The sequence below is a fragment of the Mizuhopecten yessoensis genome, unplaced genomic scaffold, assembly GCF_002113885.1.
Source record: "Mizuhopecten yessoensis strain PY_sf001 unplaced genomic scaffold, ASM211388v2 scaffold8123, whole genome shotgun sequence".
Taxonomy (NCBI): domain Eukaryota; kingdom Metazoa; phylum Mollusca; class Bivalvia; order Pectinida; family Pectinidae; genus Mizuhopecten; species Mizuhopecten yessoensis.
In genome coordinates, this window is record NW_018407390.1 from 2,606,375 (window position 1) to 2,619,655 (window position 13,281).

The 13,281-nt window shown below is 35.4% G+C and overlaps 1 protein-coding gene across 6 annotated transcripts in view; it reads left to right on the forward strand.

Moving 5' to 3' along the window:
- Nucleotides 1-13,281, forward strand: part of LOC110455041 — a 38,265-nt gene that overhangs the window by 15,581 nt on the left and 9,403 nt on the right. For 3 of the 6 annotated variants that reach the window (XM_021504938.1, XM_021504936.1, XM_021504934.1), the window contains 2 exons: nucleotides 3,386-4,158; nucleotides 5,792-5,954. In XM_021504938.1, coding sequence (XP_021360613.1) covers nucleotides 3,455-4,158; nucleotides 5,792-5,954 — 867 coding nt within the window. In that variant the 5' untranslated portion in view covers nucleotides 3,386-3,454. Of the gene's footprint in view, nucleotides 1-834; nucleotides 917-940; nucleotides 1,049-2,417; nucleotides 2,867-3,385; nucleotides 4,159-5,791; nucleotides 5,955-13,281 lie in introns of those variants that run through there. The other 3 variants (XM_021504937.1, XM_021504933.1, XM_021504935.1) reach the window with 3 other exon arrangements.

Here is a 13,281-nt window from a genome sequence, read left to right on the forward strand (position 1 = left end):
CATAAAGGGTGTGTTTTATTAGGATACATGTGTAATGTACTGGTACACATACAGGTATAACACTAAGTGACATCAGAATGTGTCTGATTTTGTCATATGTTATAGTTTAAGATGATGTAAAGGTATAATACTAAGTGTGATATTAGTGTACATATGGCACAATGCTACTTAGTGACATGAGCTGAGGGATGTGTTGTATGCTTAGTGACATGAGCTGAGGGATGTGTTGTATGCTTAGTGACATAAGCTGAGGGATGTGTCATATGGAATACTAGTGTATGGCACTATAATACTAGATGACAGAAGCTGAGGGATGTAAAGTCATGTAATACTAGTTTATTACACTATAATACTTAGTGACACTGACAGAAGCTGAGAGATTATTCATAATATGTAATACTAATGTGTTACACTATAATACTTAGTGACAGGGCCAGAGAGATACATGTCATATTTAATACATTGTGTTACACTATAATACTTAGTGACAGAAGCAGAGAGATACATGTCATATGTAAGACATTGTGTTACACTATAATACTTAGTGACAGGGCCAGAGAGATACATGTCATATTTAATACATTGTGTTACACTATAATACTTAGTGACAGAAGCAGAGAGATACATGTCATATGTAAGAAATTGTGCTACACTATAATACTTAGTGACAGAAGCAGACAGATACCTGTCATATGTAATACATTGTGTTACACTATAATACTTAGTGACAGAAGCAGAGAGATACATGTTTCCTATCGATATATAAGCTGCTAATGTACCAGATAGCTTAGATGGTCTGTGTTGTTACATGCATGCAGCCTTTTGTTGTTGGCCATGGTGTGCTGCAGCCAAATGATTACATAACATACATGTGGTGGAATGGTGGGGCAGACAGACATTGGAGTGTTTACACAGGGTAGGTGTGATATATTACTAGGTTTATTGAGTTGTCTCTGGCCAGTAGATCTTAGATAGGGAAGCCACTTAGGTTGGCCGTAGTGTTGTTTTGGCGGTTATACATGGGCAGGGTTGGTGATTGTTATGTGAGGTAAGTTTATATTGTCACTGTATATCTTTGATCTTGATAGACTTTGTGATTCATGTTTTACCATTGTGTTGTCTTATCTACTAATCTAAAGTGAAGATATATGGTATGGTCAGCCTGTATTCAATGCAGGTGCTCCTTGTGTTTCTTGGTAAGCCTTAAAATGATTGTGTATGGCCATGGTCTATGAGGGCTGCAAGCTATAGCATTGGTAGATAGAATCTATCTAAGAAATATTGCTGAATCTGTCTAAGAAATATTGCTGAATCTATCTCTGAAATATTGCTGAATCTGTCTATGAAATATTGCTTAATCTGTCCATGTGTAATCTACTCTCTCTGTCTTGTTTTATTTTGATTGATGTTATTTTGTTTGACCTCTTGTTACACACTTTGTGTGTCAGAGCGTAATAAAAAATATCTTGAATCTTGGTACATGTGTATCAATTTAAAAGTTATGTTGCAGGAATAATATGCTTGTTTTATATACAGTTTTATGAACATTATTTGTTTTACAGAAATTTTTGAACAAATGAAAGTGTTCTGTTTGGAAGGTATTGAAAAGGAAATTTTCTTCACCAGAAATGTAGAAAAATGATATTTATAAATAAAAAATATTATGCACATTATCTTGTACATTATATTATATAAATTAGGAACACCATATATATACAGGCATTGAAACTTAAACAATACTACAATAGCTCTGTATGTTATTGTATAGAATTTGTTAGGCTTGTCAGCTCACAAACTACTTAGTATGGTGATATTTAACCTACATAGAGAATTTACCAAAGTTTTCCTTGTGGATATATTGAGTAATAGGTAGAGTTGACAGCCCTTGGGCAGTGGTATTATAAGGCTATTATGGTAAGGTGGCCGGATGGTCATGGATGACCCTGATGTGTTGACCCCTGAATAGACATGGCTTGATCTTCAATAGCTCATGATCAATCCCTGTGTATATAAATATATACACATAGGTATCTCATTAGGTGTTTTTGATTAAAAGTTGTTCTACTTGTTTTTACAGTATAAACATTCAACAATTTTGTATTAAGGATTTAAATGTCTCTTTTATGGTAATGATGAATGTTATTTAATTTCTAACATGTAATTATGCTAGTCATACAAGTAAATAGCTGATGTCAAATGATGTATTTTTACCTTATTTTTAAACCTCCCATATGCATGTAATTATAGGTAGACATATGTATTTAGTGCATGTGAACACAAACACCCGTCTGCTGCAGCTGTATATAAATGAGTTCACGGTTCAGTTGTCACCGGTGATGTCGTCGTCACGTCACGGTGCGTTAACCCCTGTACCTGTTACAGGTCCCATTTCCTGATGTGTATAAGGTAGTATATATGATAGGTTGTGGTGTAGATGAATCAGTGCCCCGGCCACCTCTGGAGAGTGTTGGTACCAGCAGACCTGTTGGTTCCAGATAACTTGACAAGGGCTGACCGGCGCTCACTAAGCCCTGATATAACAGCATATTTGGAACAGGGCATAAGAACATCAGCTGATTGAAATTCCTGAAAGGACGCTTTGGGACAGCTATTGTAACTGTTGCATTTGGGTCCCATTTGTGTGTTTTTTGTGATATTTCAAAAAAAGGGTTTCCTTTAAATGTCTCAAAGCACTGGGTTTACATAGCTCCTTTAGGACGAAATCAGTGCTTATTGGATCTGTGTCTTTTTTTTTATACCATTGGATACTGCTAATTACTGTTGTAACCATTGGGAACTTTTCCTGACCATTCATCTCTCCTTTGTTGGATTTTACATCTTTTTGGATTGTTGCTCTTCTCTTCAGGTAATTAAGTTTTATGTTTTCTAAAAATGGATGTTGTATATGTTACGTGTGTACACTATGAATCATTTTACTTTGTATAGTTATCTATCTGATCTACGGACAGTTGATTTAAATGTACACAAGAACCTTGCAGAACAAATTTGCAAACCAATTTCCAAAGCACTAGTTGCTGTTGCATTTTATTGTTTAATTTTGCTTTTGTTTTCTCAAGAAATGTCATTGTTCACACTACTCAGTGTCCGCTTGTCTATACAGAAATAGAAAGCTTGGTTTGGTCCAGGAACTACTCATTAGCTTATTGCAATTTAACTATTTTCAGCTAGTATTTAAGGGAAAGGTTGTCCATTTTCTTTACAATAATGTCCCAGTTATCTAGCCATCTTATGACAACAAGCCAGTTTATTCAGGCTCCACATGTAATATTCAACGAATGCGTTTAAATTTCAAACTGGTTTGATTTGTCCTGCTATTATAAGTTTCAACGATGAGTAATAAGAAAATCTTTTGTTGTATTTTCAGCCACAGTGATGTGATTGAAGAAAAGAAGTAACAATAACACGTATTTGTGTAACCTGACCGACTCTAGTGATGCCGAGAGTTGGTGCCAATAAAGGTATGGTCCAACAGCAGATCGACAGCAACCTGCTGCGGCAGGCATCCGCAAAATCACTCAAGGTCGGCATAACGCAATTTGAGATCCATCGAAACAAAGTGCCGAAGAAGGTTAAATTATTGGATGTGAAGTTATCTTTTTCCTATCAAGAAGATTTTACAACAAAAACTGAGCGTCTTGAAAGACAGCTTGTTCGCCATGGCAAGAAATGGACATGGCAGCCAAGCGATGGTGACAAAAGTATCCTGACATTTTCGTACGCACCCGGCGACCGGGTGAACCTCAATTTCGGACTCATTGTGCACAAGACAAAGCGAATGGGTGTGTTCAGTAGTGAGACTCTTACAACACAAGTTGGTAATGTTACGGAGTGTATTGTACTGGCTAAAAACAGTGGGGTGGGCGTGGCACTTCCAATCAACACCACAATCCACCACCACTTTCGGCTTAACTTCAATCTTGGTGGTTATGGCCACCACATGACGGTCAAAATGAGGCTGGAGCAGTTGGGGGAGACAAAGGCTAATCCATCGCTTTGGCTTCGACCTTGCTCGATGGAGAAGCCGTTCCGAAGTGCTGGTTCCATACTGTCCATCCTCAAGGATAGCGATAGCTTTCCGCCTCGACAAAGGGTAACAGATGAAGAGAATGCCAGAAGCTACATATGTATTAACCAAAGGTGAGTTTATAATGGAGATTTATGGATTGGAGAAATTATATAAACCACTATATTGTGTAAAATATTTTAATAAATGTGTAACCTCTTTATCTATTCAGCACTTCAAAGATAGTAATACTAGCACTATAAGTAATTATTTGTCAATTTTAGCTCACCAGTCATGAGTTACCATGAGTAAATTACTTTTATAAATATAATGCTTCTTATTCGATCAGTGTACACACTCTCAGGGTTAGACACTAACTGTTTTTGCTTGGTAGTCCACAGGACTAGTTGAATAGATTATTTACTAGTCTTTCGTCAATGTTAATAGTCCAAGATTTCTTAAGGAAACAACGCGATCTACTAGTCCAGGACTAGCGGACTAGTGTTAGTGTCGATCCCCGACTCTCAGATTGACATGCATACATTCCTTTGGAATGTGTGGTAATTTAACTAATAAATAATTCAATGTTCAAATGATTTTTATATTTTCTTGATTTTCAATGATTTTGCAGTGAATGTTTTTTTTTTTATTAAAACTTACTTTGAAGCATTTTAGGTTATTTTTCTTTTTTTCATTTAGTTGATCCAATTCCACATACACACACCTGTTGGATTTGTGTAAACATTAATTTGCTCAAAGATTTCCAGTGACAAAAATGTAAAATTTAAAACAAAAATAACAGTTCCGTATCATTTAGAAAGTTCCACAGAAGTCATGTGACATAACAGGTACATTGAACGTTCCTAATTGGGATAAAAACCAGTAGCTATAGGTCAAGTAATATACTGAAGTACTTATTTATGGGGAAGTTGCTGTTAGAATGCATTTTGATATGGATTGTGATAGTGCATCCCCTACAACCTTTAATAATGTTACCTAACTTACCTCTGAATAGTATCTGGTGTTCTACTTTACCTGTCCTAGATTGTGGAAAGAAACAATATGCTTTCATCAACTTCCGTACAAAGATAGCTTCAGCTTTATCATCAACGATGTATCGATCATAGCACAGGATGTGGGTCCCAAACAGTAGAGAAAACAAAGGTGTATAAAATTAAGTTATTTGTGGCACACCAACTTATCCCCCCCCACCCCCACTCCCAAAAAAAAAGAATAAATCAATAAATCATGAAATTTATTTCAAAAGCTTCCAAGTGTTGGGACTCAAAATAATCATTGGTGGATGAGGGAGATTAAAAAAATATTATCTACTGTTAACGTATATTAATTGTCTTAAAAATGCTTTAAACATAGCCATCCTCATAGAGTTGTAATATACATGTCAATGTTTATAGTGTAGATGCTGTATCAGTCTGCTGCCAGGTTGCCACAGTTACAAACAACAAAATTATTATTGCCACATGTTCACATGAAAAAAGGGCAGAGTTGGTGAAGTCTATGGTACAATTTGTACCTTTATCGATGTAGCCACATGTAAAAAATGTAGAATTTCAGGTAGATTATAAAAGTACAATATTGGCAGGTACCCCCGGTACATCTGTACTTGATATAGTTAATCTAAATGTATTTCATACTAGCTAGGGTACATAGATACTGATGATTTGAAATAAAAATAATTTCCCTTCTATTGAAATGCCAAATAAAATAAAGACTGATAATGATGTTGAGGTGACTGAATTTCCACAGATTGGTCAACAGTAACCGGTCAGCGGTGGTGGAGTGCTGGTCAGTTCGTCCATGCCTGAGTGAGTCAGACATTCCGTCCGGTATCCAAATCCGACAAGTGGCCACCAACAAGCCAGTGGCGTGTCTTCTTCCTGTTGTCGAGAACATTAATGGCATTGCTGACGTAAGTAATATAATCTTGTTACCTTGATATAGCAAAACTTTGGCCTAAAATCTGCATACTGAGCCATGCAATTGTCTTGTAGAATTCATATTATCTTTAGAAACATACATAATTGCATACTTTTTCATAATAAGTAGGTGTCTTATAAAAACGGCTTTGTATATTGCAATATGTTGCAAAATTTTCATTAATGCTGCAAAATTTTAATGCTAACATTTGCAGCACAGTAAAGTGATAGCAGGGATGAGTATTGGTGATCATACTCAGGTTTACTTTTATTTTTCTAGGATGTTGTTTGGAAAATTTATGATAAAAATGTGGTATGCATTCAAATGTGAATGTCTAAAAAAGACATGGATGCAAAATGATGCAAAATGTTTTTTACTTTTACCTCTCACAAAGTATTGATTATACATCATGTATGAAAGTATTAATTGAACATAAAGATTTCAATACAGTAATCTAATACTTCAAAAGTACTAGAAGTCAAATCCATTTTGAAGCACCGACACACCTCATTGTATTTGCCTTTGTCCAGCTGGCATTCATATTTCCTATGAATGCCAAATGAAAGCAGTTCAAATGCTTAATTGGGCCTAATAAATATTTGCAAGGTATTTGAATTTACAATTGACTTTCTTTGCAAAGTAATGCAAAAAATATCTCACGAATTACAAGTGATTCATACCATGCTTGTGATTGAACACTTCATCTATTCGAGGATGAAATTTTACAAAATCTCTCTGACTCAGTGAACATGTACCTATCATACATATCCTGCATGTCTGGCCCGGTGACACCGTTGAGTTTAAACACGAAGTTAAGGTCAAAATTTCAACAAGCTGTCATTCCTCTTCAAGGGGATGTTTTACGAGGCAGTCTTAATTAATTGAATCCCCCAGTGACAAGTACGTTTACACAATATTGCACCGACACTGCAATTATATCTTTAATAATTATATAACAGGTGATGCATTACACTTGCATTGTTTGTCAAATTTTAATTACAACTTGTCAATTTGTTCTTCAGTCATGTAAATAAGGGGAAATATAAAACAGATTAAATGATGCAATTGACATTTTAATGTGTGTTAATTAGCTACGATATAGGTACAAAGTGAACTTGGATAATACGTAAAATCTTTGGCTTTGTCTGCAGTTTCTCCAGTGATTGACATATGGCATGGGCTTATTATGTATATATAATTTATCGCACATTTATCTGACATGAGACATTGTCTAACAAGACGTATGTCACGGGGACAACCCTGTGATCCATTCACCAACCTCATCTATATTCATATATTCATCATTTAAGGACAGATATATATTATCTATTAGAGGCGTTCGGTCTCCTTGTACTTAGTTGTTGTACGGACAATGATGACATCATCCCCTTCTCCTTTCTTTAATTCTTCCTTTTGATTCCTTTTGTATGTCTTTCATTATCATAGCATGATGTGAATGTACAAGTAGGATTTGATTCTAATGAAAAATCATGTTTACATTTTAACAAGATATTTCCAGGTAAAATTTCTAACACAAAACAACATATAATATCATGAGTCATAAATTACAAGTTGGATAAACACTTGATCAGTGTGTGGACATGGATACTGTGAAGTATATTGTAAATGCTATACAGCTGGTTGTAAAATCCTTGTTTAATGTTTGAAAATTGAACGCATAAAAATTCAATTTGTCAACCATAGGGTAGTGAATAAACATAATAATTTCATGATTTATTATTTTCAATATACTCAAAAGATCTCAACAATTTATTTAGTTGATTTTCTTTTTCAATTTCTTTATGTGAGATGTTAGGCCTGATTTTTAATGATGCTTGCAATTGGCTGTCATAAGTTTGTCTGCGTCTCGGATATAGCTTCTTGAGATCAGTGGATATATTTATACTGAAGTTGAAAGTCAGAAAGAGTTCAATATTTAGTACTCATTAGTGTGTATTTTGAAAATGATGTATCTGTTTTCCTAGTTAAAAAACAACAACACAAAATGACAGACATATCTTTCACAAATCTATTACAATATGCTTGTACATGTACATTTCAAATACCAAGCAGTGATAAACTTTGTCATAAATATGCAGTTAGTGGTTCTATATGCTAAATGTCAATATGAAATATAAATTGTCTGTCACTAAACATTCAAATTAGATATGAATGAACATAGCACACAGTTAACATATGTCTATTCAAGCTGCCAAAAGCCTGATGAGCTAACTGAATGATGGATGGTATATATGACGTAATCTGTCTCGAGTGCTTCAGTAGACCTTGCTACCGTCCTTGTATCGGTGACACACCGGTTAAGGAACATTGGCTCGTGGGTAATGGGGACAGGTATTTCCTGCTTTGTACAGATCGATTGTCTCATTAAGTTCTAAGCTTGATGTAGACCTCGTGTGTTCTAACATCTACCGATACCATTAGTCTTTTTTACATAATGAAGGCATCACCTTTGTACCAGGATGACACCGTATTTAAGGGCGATGGGATGTTAATTGTCATCCATCTCCTAAAAATTAATACAGCTCTACTTAGTTAACATAACAGACTTCTGTTAATGTTGATTTCTTAACATCGATAGGTTAAGTTTGTACACAGCTGGTATGGAATTAGTTTTATGCAATTAATAAAAAGATAGTCATTTTAAAAATCTGCTTAATCCAGATACAATCTGTGCAATCTGAATACCTGTGCAATCTGAAAGCCTGCGGTAATGTAACCAGAACATTAATATAGATAAACTGAAAAAAATGTGGTCCAGCAAAGGTGATTAATCAAGTGACCATAGTTAATGGTAGTTAATTGTGTGTATTATATTAATCAATGGTTATAAATAGAGTGTTCATTATCGATGATAATAAAGAGAGTGTACATAATCTACAGTAAAAAAATGAGGTGTACAACATCTAGCAATCACTAATTTTTATTGCTTTCATCTTACATGTATCTTATTAAAAATATTAATGATATTTTTGTAAGGTATTCAATGATCCCATTCAGGATTCTACCCTAAAGTACATTATTGATAATGACATCAAATGTTAGTATACCAGGTATTTTGATCATGTAGTTCTAAATTTATAGTGTCATCATTTGTAAATTTTATGATAAAGTTGGTAGACATGGTATAGTGAAGTTTGAGGACTTGAGCAAGTCTGTAAGGTTTTCTATACAGGACATGGTGAACACATGCAAGACAGGAATGTTGTATATTATCTTGTCGGCCCTGGAACTGTATGAAGTTACTGCATCATACATTTACTGTCTGCCCCTTCCTTTCTCCTCAGATCCCCCCTTTCCACCCCACCACTCAATATCTCTCATTGCCCCCTCGAGCTTCCACATCTACCACATCTTGAAAGAATATGAGTCAAACTTGCATCATGCTGAGAGAACATAACTGGGATAAGGGGAGTTGACAGAAGTTATTGATATCAGGTATATAATATGCCCGCTGTACATGTGGTATGTAGCTTATAGGTAGGTTCGACCACAGGACTTAGTCATACAGAACTGTATTTATCTTTTCATGCTTTGAAACACGATTTTACATCATCATCATGGTCTAGTGAAAACATTGTTGGGATTCAAAACAATCGCCCACCATCATAAGTTTGAAAAAAAGTTCCGTTTTTTGCCAAGAGTTTGAGGCAAGGATGTTTAGTGTAAGCGTATGTGATGATGTATCGCTAACTTTTGTCTAGGATTGTGTATATTAGATACTTTGTTCCTTGTATTAGTCACAAGGATTGGTGGGCAGTGGGCACCTTTGTGTGTATAATCATAAGGAAGCCACAAATATTCTGTCGCGTTTCTATTAGTCATTAACTTTTGACCACTGGCATCTGGAAAATTGCCACCCTATCTTGCTTGTATGTAACATATTGGTAGTTCATGAAGTATATACCCGGTAAGTGCACAAAGGCTATCCACCTTTTAAGTGAACGGAATGAGATCGTGACCTAATTTGCATGATTTATCAGATAGAAAATGGGGGTAGATTTCACCAACAGATTCTGTCTGTCCTTACGCAATAGTCTACCTTACTCAGTTTAACACAAGCCTGTCGAAACTAAACACCAGACTAGGACTTGAGAATTTCTCCAAGGATTACCAAATGTTCTCAGATTACAAAGTTTCCATTTACATTGCAATGTAGTGAGACCAGATTTGAATGTCTGGTTTGTGCAGGCTTCCACTTTACATAGGGTTTATTTAGAAAAGATTACTTTACCAGGTACACTGATAACCAGACGTACACACTACACCTGTGTAAATCCCAGTGTTTTTACTGCTGTGATGAAGTGGGCTTAGGTTACAAAGCCTATTATATATAATACCTTTTTATGTTAATTGAAAGATGTTTGTATGTGAAAGAGAAAAACAAAACACTAATTAATTCAATATCCTTGTAGACATAGAAAGTGGTTAAATTTAATTGCAAAACATCCTCGGTAAATATGTCTTAACGTTCTGCCCATTACCTACAAATCTGTGTAGCTTTAGATGTGTATCGTTAAATTTCCCTCTTATTTTACCGCTGTGCAAAGATCCCAGTTGTTTATAAAAACTGGTTTCTTATAGAAATTACATAAAAACTGTTTACACAATAAATAACTGTTGTGCATGCATCCCATAATGCCTGATTTAAAGTTTTGCAGTCTGCCGTCAGTTGTAAATAGGTTAGTGGGACTCAGCCATATATAACCACTATGCAAGTACATTGTACATATATGGTGGGAGGTTAAAAGTAGACAGATATTAGGATTAGTATGGCCATTGTGATAAGCAACCTTGATCGGAGCTATCTATGACTAGAGGACATTTAAGGTGACCCAGAGATGACATGAAGCTCTTGTTCCCACTGTAATGTGTTCCTTTTCACCCATCAACACTGGATACCAGTGCTGCGAAAAACACCCCATATATGTATTACATATAGCTGTGCCTGGGATATTTCAGGTGACAACTGCTACCTATTTGGCCTTCAGACTGCCTTTGATTCATATTCTTTGTATCATTCACATGGATATAGGCATGTGACTTACAGATAGTTGTATAAGTCACATATTAAGCAAGGTTGATGTGACACAAAAAAATCTTGAAACAATGTGAAATTAGATAGGAAATAAATTTGGACCAAATTAACGCAAAACACTGGCGCAGACCGTACCACGTCGTACCTTTAGCAGACAATGTGTAAATTCATTTATCAACTTGTTTGAACCTTATAAGCATATTACCTGTATGACTTGGCCTGGGGATGTAGCCGCTTGGTATATATATATATGGTAATATATTAGGAGAGGAAACCATATTTGCAATCAGCAGGAACTATGTATAGTCTGAAGAAATTACGTTGTCACTAGTTGAATCATATTTTAACTAATAAGAGGGGAATTCCTTGATATTAGAATTTGCCATCACCACCAGGTAAACCGATGCCTGTACCTAGAATTACCAGTACAGCAAAATACTTGCCTGCAGAATATTCATGTTTCAAAAAAGCTGATATCATATATACATGTATGCATATCCATCTAGTTTGAGCCAGCTCCATTAAGTGTCAAAAGTCCAAGGCTTTCTTTGTCTTACACACTTAAAGCCCACCTTACATTGAACAATACAATGCGAATAATCTTTAATAATATTATCAAAGCACATTTGGCAAAAAAGTAAGACCATTTTTCCGCTTTTATCGAATGAATAATTGAGAGGGATTTTTTGTTAGTACTAATTATCAGATACTTCATTCACGCACTTTCATCAAATACCTTTTTTTTCACAATTAGTATCTGTACATGTATAATCTGTCTAAACAAAAAAAACCAGGAGGATTAATATTTTTATTATTTGTATGTAGGAAGTCAATCTAATTGCAAAGGTTCAATTTATATAGAAATGAAACTGTATGATGTAGTTGAAGGTCTGGTTTAATCAGGTTTCGGAATTAACCAACTTTCAGTTAGATAAACTTATTGAAGCCTCCATTTTGCCCTTCTGTTTTACTTCTAACACTTGAATCTGTATGATCTTTGTGTTGTGTTCAGACCATTTCTATCAATCACTTCTATAAACCTTTAGGAATTAATCTTCATCCTGTCTTTGTATGACCTCAGCTGTAGTGAGGTTGTTAAACCCCCGTACAAACAAAGTTTGGTCTTTACAGCACTGACCATCACAATGGGAAGGAAGCCAATCATCATACAAACAAAGTTTGGTCTTTAAAGCACTGACCATCACAATGGGAAGGAAGCCATCCCTCCTACAAACAATGTTTGGTCTTTACAGCACTGACCATCACAATGGGAAGGAAGCCGTCCCTCGAGATAGTCTCATGTTACATTTACGTGTAGTTTAGTCGACCCTCTTGAATACCCCTTGGCTAGATTACACCATTAAAATAACCATAAAATGAAACCATTAAACGTGTTTCCCCTATTGGACACTGCATGGTCAGTGGTCAAACATAACTGATGGAGCCAATAGGGTAAAGGTCAACCTTAGGACAAGGCCAACCATATTCCTGTAACAGCCATTTCTGTGACAACTTGAGTAGACAAAAATCTTTAATTGACTGTTCTGACACTGCTAGCTAATGTCTAATACAGAAATACTTCGATCAATATAGCATTAGCAAAATAAAGAAATATCTTTTAAGTTTTGCCTAAAAGTTTTGAAACTTCCGGAGTTCTGTAAAGGGCACAATTTGAAGCGCCAAAAAAATAAGATTTTTTTTTGTTTTACTTTTTCTATCAAATTATCATTTAGAACATCTTTTTATAGCCTTTTTTCTGCTGAAATGTGCAGTAGTTAAATTTGGTAGTTTATTAGCTCTTATGCCGTGGTGCGACGTCCGCCGTCCGTCCCTCCGTCTGTCCGTCGTCTGTCGTCAATATTTAACTTTAAACGACTTCTTCTTAATAACCGAAAGGCCTAGGGTGATGATATTTGGCCAGAAGTAAACTGGGATGAATGGCTACCAAGTTTGTTCAAATAAATGACCTTCATCTATTTTCAAGGTCACAGGGGTCAAATATGTTAAAAACTTTAAACAACTTCTTCTCAATAACCAAACTGCCCAGGGAGATGATATTTGGTCAGTAGCATGCTAGGGTGAAGGGCTACCAAGTTTGTTCAAATGAATGACCTTCAATTATATTCAAGGTCACAGGGGTCAATTGTCTTAAAAAACCTTTAAATAACTTCTTCTGAATAACCAAAATGCCCAGGGTGATGATATTTGGCCAGTAGCATGCTGAGATGAAGGGCTACAAAGTTTGTTCAAATGAATGACCTTC